Raw genomic sequence first — 19,616 nt, 5'->3', positions numbered from 1 at the left:
ATACATGTAAAAGTATGAAATTAGAACACTCCCTGACACCATGCACAAAAATAAACTCAAAATGGATTAAAGACCTAAGTGTAAGACCAGACACTATCAAACTCTTAGAGGAAAACATAGGCAGAACACTCTATGACATACATCACAGCAAGATTCTTTTTGACCCAGCTCCCAGAGAAATGGAAATAAGAACACAAATAAACAAATGGGACCTAATGAAACTTAAAAGCTTTTGCACAGCAAAGGAAACCATAAACAAGACCAAAAGACAACCATCAGAATGGGAGAAAATATTTGCAAATGAAGCAACTGACAAAGGATTAATCTCCAAGATTTACAAGCAGCTCATGCAGCTCAATAACAAAAAAACGAACAACCCAATCCAAAAATGGGCAGAAGACCTAAATAGACATTTCTCCAAAGAAGATACACAGATGGCCTACAGACACATGAAAGAATGCTCAACATCATTAATCATTAGAGAAATGCAAATCAAAACTACAATGAGATATCATCTCACACCGGTCAGAATGGCCATCATCAAAAAATCTAGAAACAATAAATGCTGGAGAGGGTGTGGAGGAAAGGGAACTCTCTTGCACTGTTGGTGGGAATGTAAATTGATACAGCCACTATGGAGAACAGTATGGAGGTTCCTTAAAAAACTACAAATAGAACTACCATACGATCCAGCAATCCCACTACTGGGCATATACCCTGAGAAAACCATAGTTCAAAAAGAGTCATGTACCAAAATGTTCATTGCAGCTCTATTTACAATAGCCAGGACATGGAAGCAACCTAAATGTCCATCGACAGATGAATGGATAAAGAAGATGTGGCACATATATACAATGGAATATTACTCAGCCATAAAAAGAAATGAAATGGAGGTATTTGTAATGAGGTGGATGGAGTTAGAGTCTGTCATACAGAGTGAAGTAAGTCAGAAAGAGAAAAACAAATACAGTATGCTAACACATATATACGGAATCTAAGGGAAAAAAAAGCCATGAAGAACCTAGTGGCAAGACGGGAATAAAGACACAGACCTACTAGAGAATGGACTTGAGGATATGGGGAGGGGGTGGGGTGAGATGTGACAGGGTGAGAGAGTGTCATGGACATATATACACTACCAAACGTAAAATAGATAGCTAGTGGGAAGCAGCCGCATAGCACAGGGAGATCAGCTCGGTGCTTTGTGACCACCTAGAGGGGTGGGATGGGGAGGGTGGGAGGGAGGGAGATGCAAGAGGGAAGAGATATGGGAACATATTGTATATGTATAACTGATTAACTTTGTTATAAAGCAGAAGCTAACACACCATTGTAAGGCAATTATACTTCAATAAAGATGTTTAAAAAAAAATAGTTTCTTATAAATTTATCTTATAGTAAATTTTACTATAGGTTTTAGTATTTTAGAATCTGGTGAATAAATTTATATTAGCTTTCACAATAATGTAAGAAAAAACAAATTGAGTCAAATTGTCAAATTGAATATTCTATTTCCAAATGGTATGTAAGACCATGGTGTCCCTAAAGATGTAAACTTCAAGTTGTTCTGGACATACTATAAAATATAAAATATTCTTGGTTTTTCTTCATAATTTAAAAACTTTAATTCAATCCTTTATCAGTCTTTATCTTTTACAGACTGAAGAGTTCAAATTTATTTAGTCAGTAATTTGTATTCTAATACTGTATTCTGTACTCTTAAATGAGACAGACTTCTCTACAAGGTGGTATAAATTTCCCTAGGCTTATACTGATCATTTTAATTTTCATCATTTTTATCAATGAGACATTTCCTTACCTAGAAAACTTTCACTATAGCAGCACTGACTGACTTAGAATTGTAAAACATTAGAACTAAAGGGAACTAAGGTTAAATGCAACTTTCTACTTACAAATGAGGAAAATAAGATTCAGTGCTGGTAACAGACTTTCTTACAGTAAAACAACTAAAAATCTAAGCTAGATCCAACAAAACAGTGCTCTTAAAACTACAGATCAGGGGCTTCCCTGGTGGCACAGTGGTTAAGAATCCGCCTGCCAACGCAGGGGACATGGGTTCTATCCCTGGTCTGGGAAGATCCCACATGCCGCGGAGCAACTAAGCCCATGCGCGACAACTACTGAGCCTGCGCTCTAGAGCCTGCAAGCCACAACTACTGAGCCTGCATGCCACAACTACTGAAGCCGGTGCGCCTAGAGCTCATGCTCCACAATAAGAAGCCCACACACTGCAATGAAGAGCCTCCCCCACTCACCACAACTAGAGAAAGCCCACATGCAGCAAAGAAGACCCAATGCAGCCAAACATAAAATAAATAAAATAAATTTATAAAAACAAACAAACAAAAACTACAGATCAGGACCAACCAATTAAGGGGGTTGCTATCAGCATTTCAAAAAAGCAACAGAGTAGAAAATATCAGAGGCTTTTCATGTAGTGAGGATAAAAATTGTTTCCTAAAACTTTTGCTTCAGTTCTATGTATGTGCTGGATAATGTAAAATGCAATTATTACAGTGGTCAAAAATTTTGGAAATCATTCATGGATACAGAGAACAAACAAATGTCGATGAAATAGGTGAAGGGTAGATTAAGAGGTACAAACCTCCAGTTATAAAATAAAGAAGCCATAGAGATGTTAAGTACAGCATGAGGAATATGTTCAATAATATTGTAATAACTTTGTATGCGGACAGATGGTTAATGGACTTATTGTGGTGATCATTCCATAACGTATGGAAATGTCAAATCACCATGTAGTATACCTGAAACTAATATAATACTATATGTCAACTATATTTCAATTAAAGAAAGATTTTGGAAGTCATTACAATAAAATAACTGATTCTTTGAGTGAATTTTAAAATTTATTATTATTTTTAAATTATAATAAAAATAGTACTTATATTAATAAAATTATAACTTAAAATTATGATGGTGATATAGCTTATTATTTATTACAACTCACTCTAAGCTAATAAAAATATCTGCATTAAATACTTAATGCTGCCATCCAAAAAAAAGCCATTTTTCCCCTTTAAAAGAAGATAGGTTATGAATATTATACCCCATACTATATGTGAACAGACTTTCTTTAAAATACATTTCTGTAGAGCTTATATGTACAATAGCTAGACAAGCTTTTTAAACAAATACTGAATTCCAGAATTCTGATCATTCGCACACATAAAAATATCAAACATTCTCTGTGAAAACACAGTGACCTCTAGTGGATTAGATAAACTGACATAATCCTTGCCCCTAGGAATTTAGAAATTAAGGTAACATGACGCATCCAGATATGAAAAATACTGACATGGTCATTATATACAGACAAGTATTATACATAAATAAGGGCTATAGTTACACTATGTACAATGTGACAATTGTATATTTATAGATTACTCACTGGTTACTTCCAATCAAGAGGAATATGACAAAAGAATCCTAGCCTTGTTCAGAATCTATCACTAGCTTAAGAAATACACTTAATCTTTCTGAGTTTGTTTGATAATAAGGTTGGATTAAATTTTCTCTAAGGACCCTTTCAGTTCTTTCATTATGATCCTCTCTTTAATTCATCTTGTACACCAATGCCAGACTAAATTCTATTCAAAAACACTTGATATCTCCCCAGAACTTGAGGATATACCAAACTTAGCTTGGCTCCTTGATACGTATCATTATTTTCTATTTTTTCCCCAAACATATCCCTTATTTCAAGTGAGCTAATGTTCTATCTACTTCCAATACCAACCTATTCCTATGAGTTTATTTTCTCACCTCTGCTTACAGTTTTTCATTATGCAATGCTTTATCCTCACTAACTTACATTACAGGTCCCCATTAGAATAAGTACAAACTTGTTTCACTCATGTATATTTGTTCTGTCATCCCAATGAGATTTAAATTTAAACTCACAGGTTGGTTTTTACACATGTGTAGCCTGCTGGGTAGTAAGAGCATGCTATACACTTTAAATGTAAATTAAATTGATTAGTTTAGGGAAACCAAGGTCATTTTCATCTTTCTTTTTTAAGTGAGGTAATAAGAAAGGGCATATAGATAAGGGAGAATTTCAAGAACCACAAATATAAAATGACAGAGCTTCATGTTTTGGGAAAAAGTGGGCATTCTGAAGAGAGCATGGTAAGATTTTGGGAAAAGGTTAGAGGGAAGAACTGTTTTAAATTAGCTGAAGGAAGTACCAATAACTATATCTGAAGAAAACAGAGATGACAGCAAAGGTGCTTTGATAAATGGTTTTGAAGCAGATATGAGTATGGGCTAAATGAGAGAGCTAACTTCAAGAAGTAGAGATCTCTGGAAGCAAAGTTAAAAACAACTCAAGGAAACACCGGTCTTAACACTGGGAAATGGAATATGTCACTGTCATTAGGACTGAGGAGGTAATGGGCAGTGCTGGCAAAAGAAATGTTAAGAAAAGAGAAAAAGTGATAGTTAGAAAGGTGCTCTTAGCTTCCCAGTCACTTTGGACAATGCTACAATCTTTTATCCTCCAAACAAGAAAGTTGGATAGGCTGGTAGAGAAATGATGAGCAATTTAGTCTTCATTATGTTGAATTCAATTAACAAAGGCCATACTGTAGTATATTTTACATATTCTGAACCACACAGAATTGGAGCAGCAGGCAAAGGTGTCTGCAAACAAAGGTACTGTCATCAGTAAAATTAATGCTAGTTGAACATACAGTAGTGTCATGTTACTTGTGTATCAAATAAGACTTTAAGTTTATTTAGCATAGATCCTATTTTACCCCAAATAACACTGCCTTGTGTTGTTGTAATATTCTCTATCAAACATGAATTACCTGAGACATTATCTCATTAATTTAAGCCTTTGTTTGGAATTTCTAGACAATACAGTTCAGTTACATAACAATAATTTTTGTTACCTTTTTAATATTATGTAATTGTCCCCTCAGTAATAAATTCTCTTTCAAATCCAGCAACTAATAAAATGTTATAAATGTCTAAACATTTCTCAAAAGGCAAAATCCCAGGAATGTCTATAAACTTTTTTGCTAAAAATGACTCTTTAAATTGGCTTTCTTTAAATTTATATTGTACTGATTTTTAATACAGATTAAATGAATTAGTAACCTGAACTTTTTAACATTAGTATATAGTTTCCTAACAACAAAGTGAGTTCAGTTGGATCCCAAAATCCAGTACCTTCTGAAAAAATTTATAATTCTTATCCCAGGATTATATTAATAGAATTAATAGAAATAACCATCACAATAGGAAGCAAAGTTCAGATTTTGTGCTTAAAGCTAAAACAGCAAACACATAACATTTGTATGTATTAATTTTCTGATTTTAAGTGTAAAATCCTCAAAAGCTCTGCTTGAAATATAACCATTTCCCCACAATTAAAATGAGTACAGTAAACGCATTCCAAAGAAAACTATACCTACTTTTTGCATATCTCAAAAAATAGAAAGAAATTATTAGAATTTATGAACAAATGTATACATAATGATTTAAATTACCTTTCTTCTTCTCGAACCCACACTGGAGTTTCAGGAATTTGTGCTTCAAAAAACTTAGATGCTTTATAACAAAAATTGCTGCAAAAACACTGAAAAGAACATTTTAAAACTAGCAAATTATTTTTTCTTATTGTGAAATACAACTTATGTACAGAAGAGAATATAAAACATAAATATGTAGTTCACAGAAAAAACCGAAAACCCATGAATCTACCACCCAAGGTAAGAAGTAAGATTTAGTACCTTTGAAGGCTTCTATGTATCCCTCCCCGATGGTATCACTCTCCACATTCCCCAGAGGTAACCACTATTACAAATTTTGTGTTATTCATTCTTTTGCTTTCTTTTAGTGTTGCTACTTACATACATAGCCTATAAAATATATCATTCGGTTTTGCCTATTTTTAAACTTTGTCTAAATGGAATCATATTGTTATGTATTCTTGTATTCTTCTGTTCCATATTATGTTTTTAAGACTCATTTGTGTAGCTATAGCTTATTCATTTACACTGTGTATTATATTCCATTGCCTAAGTATACTGCCTTTTAGTTACTGACTGTTTAAGGACAGTTGAGTTGTTTGTAATTTTTTGTTATCATTACAATGTTACTATGAACCTTTTTTTAATAACAATTTTTTTAATTAAAAAAATTGTGGTATAATACACAAAATTTACCATCTAAGCATTTTTTTTTTTTTTTTTTTTTATATAGGATATTTGCTGTGAGTCCTTTTTTTTTGGCTTGTGGTCTTTTTTCAAGTTTATTTATTTATTTATTTATTTTTGGCTGTGTCGGGTCTTCCTTTCTGTGCGAGGGCTTTCTCTAGCTGCGGCAAGCGGGGGCCACTCCTCATCGCGGTGCGCGGGCTTCTCACTATCGCGGCCTCCCTTGTTGCGGAGCACAGGCTCCAGACGCGCAGGCTCAGTAATTGTGGCTCACGGGCCCAGCTGCTCCGTGGCATGTGGGATCTTCCCAGACCAGGGCTCGAACCCGTGTCCCCTGCATTGGCAGGCAGACTCTCAACCACTGCGCCACCAGGGAAGCTCCCATCTAAGCATTTTTAAGTATATAGTTCAGTGGCATTAAGTACCTTCTTAACTGTTTTGCAACCATCACCATCATCCAGCTCCAGAACTCTTTTCATCTTGCAAAACTGAAACTCCACACCCATTAAACCATAACTCCCCATTTCCACCTCCTCTGACAAAAACCATTCTACTTTCTGTCTCTATAAATTTGACTACTCTAATTACCTCATATAAGTAGAACCATATAATATTTTTCTTTTTGTGCTGGCTTATCTCACTTAGGATAACGTCTTCAAAGTACATTCAGTTGTAGCTTGTGTCAGAATTTCCTTCCTTTTTAAGGTCAAATAATTATTCCATTCTATGTATGTACCATATTTTGCTTATCCTACTAGGAACATTTATACACATATATACTTGTGCATATGGGCAAGGATTTATACCAAAGAATAGAAAGAATGGTCACAAAGAATGTGTAAATTTGACTTTGCCAAACAGTTGCTCAAAAATGTTGTACCAATTTTTATTTGACTAGCAGTATAAGGAGTTACTAATGCTGTCAGATTTTTATAATTTTGCTAATTTGGGGACTGTAAAAATGTAACTCAATGTGTTTTCATTTGCTGTTTTCCTGATTACTGATAAGGCTGAGCATCTTTTCATATATTCATTAGTCATTCAAGTTCTTTCCATAAAATTTTTTTAATTAAGTTTTTTGTCTTTTTCTTATAGATGACGTACTCTGGTTAGGAATCTATGGCCAGTTACATGTGAGAAATATAACTCCTTCTGATTTGTAGCGTATCTTTTCACTCTCTTTTTAAAGAAACGTCTAATGAGCAAATGTTTTCTATTTTAATGTAGAAAAATGTATCAATTTTTCCTCTATGGTCTATAATTTTCTATCTTATTTAAGAAATTCTCTCTAGTCCAAGTTTATAAAGATATTCTCTCATACTGTCTTTGAAAAGGTATCTCTTTTACATTTAGGTCCTTAATCTACCTAAAACTGATCTTTGTATGTACACTGAAATAGGTGTCAGTTTTCATTATTTCCATATGGATAACTAATCATGACAGTACAATTTATTTAAAAAAACCAATCCTTTCTCCACTGATCTAAAATACTCCTGATGTCTTATGTCCAGTGTCCACATAAGTAGTGAGTCTGTTTCTGGCTCTCTATTCTGTCCTATGATTCACTCACCTGAATTTGTGCCAATATGCACTTTTAATTTTTAAAAGTTCACATATTAAGTAAAGTATAAGCAAAGAGTTTTTTTTTTTTAACACCTTGAATGAAATATTTATAAATGAAAAACTTTTAACATGGCTATTTTCTAAAAGGCAAGATTTTAAACAGATATTTTTAGAATTCCATTTAGTATAATATTAAAAATAGCCTTTAAACTTACCTTTCTTTCAGTAATATCATAGACTTTATTGGTTTTGGTAGAAATTTTATATTTCTGTTTTGGTACCTAAAGAAAAGAACGTATAGCTTACAAAAGAATTCCAATAATAAACATGAACTTTGCAGTTAACAAGATTAAGTCATCTACATATCATATCTTTGGCTAACCCATATCATTAGTTCATGACCTCAGTTTCATTTATTGTTCTTTCTACACAGTATTTTGCTAAATATAAAAATTAAAAGTCTACATGTTAAAAAATGTAGTCACTTACAATTCCTAGCTTCTTCCGACATAAGGGATAGCCGCAGAGTTTGATAATAGAACGCTCATCCACGACATCACTATAGTGAGCAGGTGTGATGAACTTCCCCTATAAAGAAATGAGAGGGGCATTTCCCCCACCAGATTATTGGAAAAGTTTATTTATCAGCTCTTTAAGCCTTATCGATCTCATCTGAAAACACAGGGATCATAACAGTACCTATCTCATAGGTTTGATGTAAGAATCAGAAGAAAAAATAAAGGAAAAGTACTCAAAAAAGTGCTTCTTGACACATACTAAGTACTCAGAAAATGTCAGCTATTATTTAAAAAAAAACAAACAAACAACCCACAAAGCCCCAAAAACTTCTGCCATCGTAGACTATGCATCCTTGTAGATTATACAATTCATGAAATAATTCTGAGGCAGGAGGAAGAAGTGATGCTATAGTGACTGCTATACCAAAGGAAAATATTGATAGTATATTTTATTTATATTTATTTATATTTATTTATGTTTATTTATTTATATTTATTTATATTATATTTATAAAAGTATTACTTGGGACTTCCCTGGTGGCACAGTGGTTAAGAATCTGCCTGCCATTGCAGGGGACACCAGTTCGAGCCCTGGCCCAGGAAGATCCCACATGCCACAGAGCAACTAAGCCCACGAGCCACAACTACTGAAGCCTGTGCGCCTAGAGCTCATGCTCTGCAACAAGAGAAGCCACCGCAATGAGAAGCCAGCGCACCATAACGAAGAGTAGCCCCCCACTCCCTGTAACTAGAGAAAGCCTGTGTGCAGCAACGAAGACCCAATGCAGCCAAAAACAATTAAATAATAATAAAAAAAGTATTACTCAAAAATAAACCAAATAAAATAATAAGATATAATTTTACCTATTTCTTAAAGCACAAGCTCAAAAACGAAGTATACTAAAGGTGTCATTGTGACTCCTGAACAAATTTTTGTGCAAAATCTTCTATCTTCTGAAAAAACTGTACAGAACAGTGAGGTGATAGTTATAAGCTAACGCCAAATATTTTCCTTTGACATTTTCATGTTCAAATAATCTCAGTTCTTGAGACAAACCAACATTTCTGGTCTGTCTTTAAAGTCATCAAGTATGGAGATTCTGATGCAGTTACCTATATGAATTTAAATATTGTCATATTTATATTCCTCTTGTTTAGGAAAATCTCTAAGCCACACTAAGAATTATTTCTGCAATAAAAGCTCTGAGCTTTAATTTTCCATTTCTTTTTTCTCTTAAGGATTATGAGGATATAACAGACATTTCCATTCAAGTTTTTAATGCAATAAGCCATTAAAGAAAACAAAAAAAAGATTTTTAATGCAGATGATAATTCTCTTGTTATGTGTTAAACTATAAATGGTCTATATTTCAGGTTTTTAAAATATCAAAATTAATGAAATTACATTAACAAAAAATAATGATCTTCCATTACTAAAATAGGATAACATACAGAATATGAAAAGTGATGTGGGGTTCAGCAGTGCAAAGCAATGAAAATCAAGTGAGATTAGCAGACTGGTTAAAAGAACTAGCACGAAGGGGTAAAATATGCATGTTATCTCTCCTTAGTGCATTTTAAAGTCACTATAAAACAAGGAATGCATAATAGTTGATTATTTTTAAATGCATAAATTGTATAGTATGTAGCTGACAATAGATTCAAAGATTTTAATAATGCAAAGAAGTTTCACATTACACATATTTAAAGATCTTATACTACAAAAGTAATAATTTATCAACACATACACACTCCCTTAGGAATTCTTCTGTAATATTCTCTTCTAAAAGCTGTTCAACAATACGTAGAGCTTTTCTCTCAAACTCAATCTTCTTTCTGACAACTGCTTCTAGTTCTGCTTTCCTAAAATTAAAAATATATATATTTTTAATTTAAAGGTTATTCTACTTATAAGTTTTAGCATAGCTAATTTTCTATATTTTAAAATACAACACTAACAACTTACTATTTTGCCATTTAAGCTAAATGTATATTTTTAAATGCTGTTTCTTTTGATCCAATACTTTTCAAAAAGGAAACAAGCTACTTGTTATACTGCACACATTGATGTCTGCCATAACAACAGAATTATTTGACTTCCAGAGCTCAGAGGACAAGGAAGAACTTAGAGTCTCCTACAGCAAAGAAAATGAGGGGAAATCTTTTTGCCAGTTAGAGTTTATACTCTATCACTCCTGTGTGTACCTAAAAATGGAGGCTTTTCCCTGAAATCGTTAGAAATCAGAAGTGACTGGAGAGGTAAAAGAGGATTTTGGCTGTTTTTATAAGTAAAAATTTCTTTGTGCTAATTCTCAAAAGTTAAGTAGTGGCTGGCCCAGTTTGACAGGACAGAGTCATATGTGCAAAGAAGTATTTACTTACTTTTGTTGTAAAGTCTTATTAAATAACTATATTGATATGACTATATAGTTTAGGAAAACAACAATCTTCCTAGGAGGGCTGGACCTTATCCTGGCAGCAGTGGGACTCTGTCAGCCTTTGCTGGCCCCATGAATACACATCATGAATATAAAAGCAGAGGCTATCTGATCAAACAATGGCCCTAGGACAGTGGTTCTCAAGTCTAGCTGCACTTTACGATCATCTGATGAGATTTTTTAAAAAGATAGCATGCTCAGGTCCCATTGCAGGCTAATTAAATCACAGTCTTTGAGGATGGGGCCTGGTTACTGGTGTTTTCTTAAGTGTTCCAGATAATCTTAGTGTGTAACAGGGTTGAGAACCACTACCATGGGACCAAAGATACCAACTATCTTGGTGACTTAGCTCCTTTCCTACACTAGTTTCTACTTGCCTACCAGAACAACCTTTGCTGCCCTCTTGGACCTTGACTAGACTCTCATACCTGGACCTAGAATGTACTCACCTTTTCTCCCTTCCTTCACTGACTTCCAAGACTTTAGACTCTAGTTCCTGGCCTGGAGCAATATGTCTTACAAAAACAATTTGGAGAAATGACACAAGATTGCCAGCTAGGGACAAATAGGGACATTAAAACAAGAAGAAACTTGCAATTAACACCTGTTCTCCCACCATTTCATAAAGACCAATCTTACGTCAAATATGTAAAAAAGACATGGACACAGATTAAAAGACAGTTCTTTGTATTGAATATATATATATTCAGCTTTATGAAAAACATTATTTTTTTTCTCATTTTGCTGCCTACCACTAAAAGCTATGTCATATACTAAGATCAGAACAGAATGTACATTAGGAGTTGCTAACTTAAGCAGTTAATTACCTCAACCTGCAGGAACAGCCGCACTCCTCTTAACTGATGGATACCTACAGCTGTTTCCCATGGATAGCCCTGTCTCACTGCTGCCCTAACCCAAATGACAGGTAGTGTGGTGTACGGCAGTGGTTCTCAAACTTTTTGGTTTCAGTGCTCCTTTATACTCTTAGCTTTTGCTTATATAGATTATATCTGTTGATATTTACCATACTAGGATTAAAGGTGAAAAAATTTCAAGCATTCATTAACTCATTTAATAGGAATGCACCCATTACATGTTAACATATTTTTTAAAATAAATTTATTTATTATTTATTTTTGGCTGCATTGGGTCTTTGTTGCTGTGCGCGGGCTTTCTCTAGTTGCCGCGAGCAGGGGCTACTGTTCGTTGTGGTGCATGGGCTTCTCATTGCGGTGGCTTCTCTTGTTGTGGAGCATGGGCTCTAGGTGCATGGGCTTCCGTAGTTGTGGCACATGGGTTCAGTAGTTGTGGCTTGCAGGCTCTAGAGCGCAGGCTCAGTAGTTGTGGTGCACAGGCTTAGTTGCTCCGCGGCATTTGAGATCTTCCCGGACCAGGGCTTGAACCCGTGTCCCCTGCATTGGCAGGTGGGTTCTTAACCACTGAACCACCAGGGAAGCGCTTAACATACTTTTAAATGAAAAATTTATTGTGAAGAGTGGAATTGTTTTATATTTTTGCAAAGCTCTTTAATTTCTGGCTTAATACTATTCACCTGGATTGAATGTAGAAGTATTTTTCAGTTGGAATAAATTTATGAAGGATCACTCCTTTCAACAACTAGTTGGCTACCCCAAGGATTTTTAATTGTTTCATCATCCTGGGTGATCTGCTCAAAATACATCTCGGCTTATCTATAGTCTTCAAATCGTAGTGCTTAGAATAAAATATAATCTCCTCAAGCTTGTGGTCAGATCCATGTTGAAGAGAGTTGCAAATTACATTGTTATCATTATTAACTAAACTTTACTCTTGTATTGGGTTGGCCAAAAGGTTTGTTAGGTTTTTTCCATAAGATGGCTCTAGTAGCACTTAGTTGTCTTTAACTTCATTCGAAACAATTTTGTTAGATTGTATGTGACAACTGTCATATCAGCGTACATTAAAAAAAAAAAAACTTATCAAAATTGGTGAATTTTTGTGTAGCCATTTTAACATTGAAGATGGAAGAAAAAAGCAACATTTTTGGCATATTATGCTTTATTATTTCAAGAAAGGTAAAAACACAACTGAAACGCAAAAAAAGATTTGTGCAGTGTATGGAGAAGGTGCTGGGACTGATCGAACGTGTCAAAAGTGGTTTGAGAAGTTTCGTGCTATAGATTTCTCACTGGATGATGCTCCAGAGTTGGGTGGACCAGTTGAAGTTGACAGCAATCAAATCGAAACAATAATTGAGAACAATCAACATCATACCACACGGGAGATAGAAGATACACTCAAAATATCCAAATCAAGCCTTGAAAATCATTTGCACCAGCTTGTTTATGTGAATTGCTTTGATGTTTGGGTTCCACATAAGTTAAGCGAAAAAAACCTTCTTGACCAGAACTTCCCTGGTGGCGCAGTGGTTAAGAATCCGCCTGCCAATGCAGGGGACACAGGTTCGAGTCCTTGGTCCGGGAAGATCCCACATGCTGTGCAGCAACTAAGCATGTGCACCACAACTACTGAGCCTGCGCTCTACAGCCTGCAAGCCACAACTACTGAAGCCTGTACGCCAAGAGCCCGTGCTCCACAACAAGAGAAGCCACTGCAATAAGCAGCCCGTGCACTGCAACGAAGAGTAGCCTCTGCTCACCGCAATTAGAGAAAGGCCACGCGCAGCAATGAAGACCCAACGCAGCCAAAAATAAATAATTAACAAAAACAAAAAAAACCCTTCAAAAAAACAAAATAAACCCTTCTTGACTATATTTCCCCATGAGATTCTCAACTGAAATGGAATGAAAACATTCTGTTTTTAAAACAAACTGTGATGGGCAATGAAAAGTGGATACTGTACAACAACGTGGAATGGAAGAGATCATGGGACAAGCGAAATGAAACCACCACCAACCATACCAAAGGCCGGTCTTTTCATCCAAAGAAGGTGATGTTGTGTATATGGTGGGATTGGAAGGGAGTCCTCTATTATGAGCTCCTTCCAGAAAACCAAACAATTAATTCTAGCAAGTACTGCTTCCAATTAGACCAACTGAAAGCAGCAATGGATGAAAAGCGTCCGGAATTAGCCAACAGAAAACTCATCGTCTTTCATCAGGATAACACAAGACAGCATGTTTCTTTGATGACCAGGCAAAAACTGTTACAGCTTGGCTGGGAAGTTCTGACTCATCCACCCAATTCACCAGACATTGCACCTTTGGATTTCCATTTATTTCGGTCTTACAAAATTCTCTTAATGGAAAAAATTTCAATTCCCTGGAAGACGGTAAAAGGCACCTGGAACAGTTCCTTGCTCAAAAAGATAAAAAGTTTTGGTAAGATGGAATTATGAAGTTGCCTATAAAATGGCAGAAGGTACTGGAACAAAAGGGTGAATATGATGTTCAATAAAGTTCTTGGTGAAAATGAAAAATGTGTCTTTTATTTTTACTTAAAAAACTGAAGGCACTTTTTGGCCCACCCAATAATATTTCCTAAAGCCAAGTCAGTATAATCATGCTGCTCCACAGGAGAATACTCTTCAAAACAGATCTCAAATTCATCTAATTTCTCCACTCCCAAATGAACACTATCCCTAACATCTTACAATTTTTAAAACTTAAATTCTACTACTTTATTAAAGTTTTCCCATTTGCACTTAGAAAATCTGAATTTCTCACCATGGCCTACCAGGTACTGTTTGAATGGAACCCGCCTCTAACCTTTTCCTATGCTGCTTTCTTCCTTTGCTCAGAAAGCTGCATACCACCCTCAGCATCTCTCCTTTTTTTTAAATGACTAAGTTTTTTCTTGTCACACATATTGCCACTTCTGGCTGGAGGTCTCTCCTCACTACTCTTGGTCTGGTAAATGCCTACTTAGCCTTCAGGTCTTAGTTTAATTATTACTTTCTTGGAGAAGCCTTTCCCTGAAAACCTACCACCCTTCCTGCCAACCTCCAGCTTTACTGTACCCCCGTTTTTAGTTCCTCCATCACAGTCTTCTCCTTTATAGCACTCATCATAATTTGTAATTATGTATTTATTTGTGATAATTGGTATTTCTCTGTTCCACTAGACAGGAACTGTGTCTATTCTGTTCAAAATCATATCCTCAGGGCCTCTGAAACCATAAAACTCCCAGAAGAGAACATAGTCAGAAAACTCTTTGACATAAAACTCAGCAATATTTTTTTGTATCTGTCTCCTAAGGCTAAGGAAACAAAAGCAAAAATAAACAAATGGGACCTAATTAAACATAAAAGCTTTTGCACAGCAAAGGAAGCCATCCACAAAACGAAAAGACAACCTACTGAATGGGAGAAAATATTTGCAAATGATATGACCAATAAGGGGTTAATACCCAAAATATATAAACAGCTGATACAACTCAATATAAAAACAAACAAACAGGGCTTCCCTGGTGGCGCAGTGGTTAAGAGTCTGCCTGCCAATGCAGGGGACACGGGTTCGAGCCCTGGTCTGGGAAGATCCCACATGCGGCGGAGCGACTAGGCCCGTGAGCCACAATTGCTGAGCCTGCGCGTCTGGAGCCTGTGCTCCGCAACAAGAGAGGCCGCGATAGTGAGAGCCCCACGCACCGCGATGAGGAGTGGCCCCCACTTGCCGCAACTGGAGAGGGCCCTCGCACAGAGGCGAAGACGCAACACAACCATAAATGGATAAATAAATAAATAAATAGATAAATGAATAAAGCCCTAAAAAAAAAAAAATCAAATAAATTAATTAAAACAAACAAGCAAACAACCCAATTAAAAAATGGTCAGAAGACCTGAATAGACATTTTCCCAAGGATATATACATGGCCAACAGGAACGTGAAAAACTGCTCAATATTGCTAATCATCAGAGAAATGCAAATCAAAACCACAATGAGATATCACCTCACACCTATCAGAATGGCTATCATCAAAAAGTCTACAAATAACAAATGTTGGTGAGAATGTGGAGAAAAGGGATCCCTCCAATACTGTTGGTGGGAATGTAAATTGGTACAGCCACTATGGAAAACAGTACAGAGGTTCCCTAAAAAACTGAAACTAGAACTACCATATGATCCAGCAACTCCACTCCTGGGTATATATCTGAAGAAAATTACAGCACTAGTTTGAAAAGATACATGCCCCCCAATGTTCATAGCAGCATTATTTACAGTAGCCAAGATATAGAAGCAACCTAAATGTCTATCAACAGATAAATGGATAAAGAAGATGTGGTTTATACATGCCATGGAATACTACTCAGCCATAAAAAGAATGAAATTCTGCAATTTGCAACAATGTGGATATACCCAGAGGGTATCATGCTTAGTGAAGTAAGTCAGACAGAGAAAGACAAATATTATATGAGATCACTTATATAGAGGACAAACTAGTGGTTACCAGTGGGGAGACAGCAGGGGGAGGGGCAAGAGTAGGGTATGGGACTGAGAGACACAAACTATGTATAAAATACATAAGCAACAAGAAGGTATTGTACAGTACAGGGAAATTTAGCCATTATTTTGTAATAACTCTACATGGAGTGTAATCTACAAAAATATTTACTCTTTATATTGTACATCTGAAACTAATATAATATTGTAAATCAACTATAGTTCAATTAAAAAATTTTTAAAAATCATATCCTCAGGGCCTAACACAAATCTGGCATATCTTACATTCAGTAAATAATTTTTGAAAGAATGAGTAAATTAAGGCCAAAGCCAATACTTTATAAAATGATACCTTATAGATATGTATACTTTAATCATCCTCACAGACTACATCTATTCTAAAAACCTTTTGTGACAGGAGATAAAGCCTTTTTAGGAGATGCCTGTAAACAGTACAGGACAACTTTTTGCTGAAAATATGGACATGACGTAAGCAAACAACAACAACAACAAAAAAGGTTTCTTGGAGTCTCTGGCATATAATGCAAAAAAAGGAAACTATCTGAAAAGATGAAAAAAAAGCACCTGGTTAATTCAGGAATGTTTATTCCCATTGACATCTTTCTACAGATAACTCATACCTTCACCAGCAATCTAAAAGTGTCCATTGGACTTTCTTAAGGCGTGGAGTAGGGAAAATAACAATCTATTTGAGAATTTATCGTACTTCCCAGATCTTCCCCTTCTCTCAAAATAATTTTCTCTGAGGTAGCACCCATTATTGTTTTTAAAAATGGTTCAATTAATATGTGATTAACAGATAAGTGAAAGCAGCTGTCTGAGTAGTTCTCATACCTTTTAGAAGCGTCTTCTTGTTTCAAGGCACTTGTCTGCTTAGTACCTACAATTAAAAGAAACAAAACACAGTAGGTCAAGTCTACACAAACACACCAGCTTACAGGACAGATTCTTGCCCAAATAAACTGTAGACCATCTTTTCTTCTTTTCCACACATTTCACTTCCAATCCTGTGTGAAAATCAAATGAAATGAGAAGGGAATCCAATTTGGTTTTGAAAACTAATTATTTTTCTTGGTTAAAATGTATCTCTCTCAGGATTGAATTTTTTCTTGTATCACAGCTGCATAGCTAAGCACTCCTGAAAGTCCGAGATCTGGGTACTTCTAGGGGCAACCGCTCTCCGTCCCCCTAAATGTTCGCTCCCGGGTAAAGAGGGGTCTGACACCTCAGAGAACCAGGGCACCAAAGCAGCAGCACATCTGGAAGAAGGACCAGTGCCTGAGTCGAGGTCAGCTGCACTCGGCCTGCCGACGCTGCCCTGGTCACTTGCCCACTCTGGCGACCCCAGCTGCAGGCTCCCAGGACCTCTACTGCTCATTCCCTCAGAGCCTGGAGCACAGCCCATTCTGAGGGAAATCTCGGAACACTAGTGTAAAGAGGTGGGGGTCTGGCCGAAGGTCTTTCCCAGAAGGCCAGAGTTCGGCGGTGGGAATCTCTCGGCCTTCTCTGCCCCGAAGACCTCCTCCCCTGGGGCAACCTTTCGGGAGCGCCCCGCACGCCTCAGTCTGGAATTATGTCGGGGACCAGTTTTCAGTTCCAAACGTGGGAACAGGCCCTTCTTCCTACCTGCGACGTTTCGGGAGGCGCGAGGACCCCGGGCCTTGCGGCCGGCAGAGCACGTCTCTACCCAGTCCGCCATGGGGAGCGTAGTCGGCGTCGGAACCGGCCCAGGAGTCTTTCCCCCAAGACTCCGCCTCCCGTCGCGTAGCGCGGGGCGGGGCCAGCTGGGGCGGGGCGGGGCCGGGAGAGCGGCCTGCTCTGCCGGAGGAGGAGGAGGAGGAGAGCGGCGAGAGGGGCGAGAGGGGCGAGAGGCTTGGCGAGTAAGTGGGAGCATCGAGGGTCCCGGGCGGCCGGGGCTTGCGGTGGACGGTGAGTCTCAGAGAACCCGGCGCCGCGGGCCGACCGCCCCCGCGAGGTCTGGGGCCCGAAGGCCGACGCAGTCGGGAACCGGGAGAAATGGCTTCCCTTGGATGCCGCCTGCACGCGCGCTGGGGTTTTAACCGCCCTGGAGTGCGCTGCTGTGAGGATACGGCCGACCCCCGCCCCTCCTGCGGGGCATGGAACGGGCCTTCCCTCCGGGGGAAACGATGGCCTGTGGGAACGCAACGGTGTTGTCCTGAGGGCGGCCTGTTGCCTTGCCTCCGTGCGATACAGTGATTTCACTAGCTCGATTGATTATATTGGGGGGACTACATCTCGTACAAATGCCCCGGTCACACTTGCGGTGGAGGACATCTCAACTTTAACCCCCTCCGGGTGAGCTGTGTTTTACTCCATTTTCCGTCAAGTGGGACGTTAAAAAATAAAAAATTCCCTGATGATTAGAACTGATTTCAGGCCCACCTTTTGGAGAAAAAAAGACTGCCTTTTTAAGCCCTTGTAGTCCAAATTTGCGCTGCCTCTTGGGAGTGCACTAGAGGATTTTTTTTTTTCCTTGAGTTTATCTTTCAAAATTATGCTCCAAGGAAACTTAAAAGATGAAACAGGAGGCTTTTTTAAAAAAATTTTCTTAGGCTAACATACTAACTTTCAGTAAAACCATTTCAGCTTTAAAACTTTCTATTTTCTTTATTGTATTTATTAATAATCAGAATGAAACAACTTATTAATATTTCAATATAGTATTACTGATAGTTAACAGTTTGTCTTATGTTAGTACATTTCAGCATCAAAACTAGGAAAAAATAGGAAGGAATGGCTGTGGAGGAACTTCATTCCATAATAAAGAGATGTGTAAGTAATTTTTTCTTTTTTTTCTTTTTATGAAGTTAAATAATCTTTCAAAATATGGGCAGAGCACAGATTACTTTTAATTACATCTGCGGTCACTCAAATTGTTAATCTTCTTTAATCCTTGCTTTTTTTTGACCTATGAATAAATAGCATGAAGGCAGGAAGACAGATTGGAGTATGTCACTTGGAGAAATAATCTTTATAATTTTAGTACTGATCCTTCTCATAGATTTCTTTGGTACAGTGGATTTCAAGATGATTTATTAAAGTATTTTTAGGCTAATCCTAATTTTCATATATATGCTTATGTGCACCTTATCTAGAATTTAAACATTTCTTTTTTTAGAGGGAGATAAAATAAGTCAAGTAGTTATTGAATTTCCATTTGCCTAAAATTACTGGTTTTTTTGTTTATTTTGTTTTTGCCAGCAAATCCTAGAAGAGCAAGACTTTAAAGAGGAAGATTTTGGCCTGTTTCAGTTAGCAGGCCAAAGATGCATAGATGAAGGGCACATAGATCAGCTATTAGAAATTATTCAAAATGAAAAGAATAAGGTAAGTATAATCTTTGTATGTACTTTTCAGTCTTTACTAGGAAGAGAATAGCCACATGATGCTATTATTCATCCATTTATTTTTTTCAGCAAACATTTAAGAATCAAATTTCCACAGTAGAAAACTGTGGAAAATAAAAAG

At 36.9% G+C, this 19,616-nt stretch overlaps 2 protein-coding genes across 6 annotated transcripts in view; one reads left to right on the top strand and one right to left on the bottom strand.

The window, feature by feature from the left end:
* The window catches only part of RPAP2 (RNA polymerase II associated protein 2), an 84,730-nt gene extending 66,869 nt beyond the window's left edge, over positions 1 to 17,861 (bottom strand). For both annotated transcript variants that reach the window (XR_009503845.1, XM_059926300.1), the window contains exons 1-6: positions 17,754 to 17,861; positions 16,962 to 17,007; positions 10,036 to 10,150; positions 8,259 to 8,357; positions 7,985 to 8,050; positions 5,538 to 5,626 (exon numbers count right to left, since the gene is read on the bottom strand). Coding sequence is in view for 1 of the 2 variants with exons in the window: in XM_059926300.1 (XP_059782283.1) it covers positions 5,538 to 5,626; positions 7,985 to 8,050; positions 8,259 to 8,357; positions 10,036 to 10,150; positions 16,962 to 17,007; positions 17,754 to 17,826 (488 nt within the window). In the remaining variant the exon portion in view is untranslated. The remainder of the gene's footprint in view (positions 1 to 5,537; positions 5,627 to 7,984; positions 8,051 to 8,258; positions 8,358 to 10,035; positions 10,151 to 16,961; positions 17,008 to 17,753) is intronic.
* Positions 17,862 to 17,929: 68 nt separating this feature from the next.
* GLMN (glomulin, FKBP associated protein) overlaps positions 17,930 to 19,616 on the top strand; it is a 46,487-nt gene continuing 44,800 nt past the window's right edge. For 2 of the 4 annotated variants that reach the window (XM_059926293.1, XM_059926280.1), the window contains exons 1-3: positions 17,956 to 18,056; positions 18,844 to 18,920; positions 19,350 to 19,475. In XM_059926293.1, the coding sequence (XP_059782276.1) occupies positions 18,882 to 18,920; positions 19,350 to 19,475 (165 nt within the window). In that variant the 5' untranslated portion in view covers positions 17,956 to 18,056; positions 18,844 to 18,881. The other 2 variants (XM_059926282.1, XM_059926289.1) reach the window with 2 other exon arrangements.

This window comes from Balaenoptera ricei, chromosome 1 (genome assembly GCF_028023285.1).
Source record: "Balaenoptera ricei isolate mBalRic1 chromosome 1, mBalRic1.hap2, whole genome shotgun sequence".
Lineage (NCBI taxonomy): Eukaryota > Metazoa > Chordata > Mammalia > Artiodactyla > Balaenopteridae > Balaenoptera > Balaenoptera ricei.
This window is presented reverse-complemented; position numbering and strand designations above follow the sequence as displayed.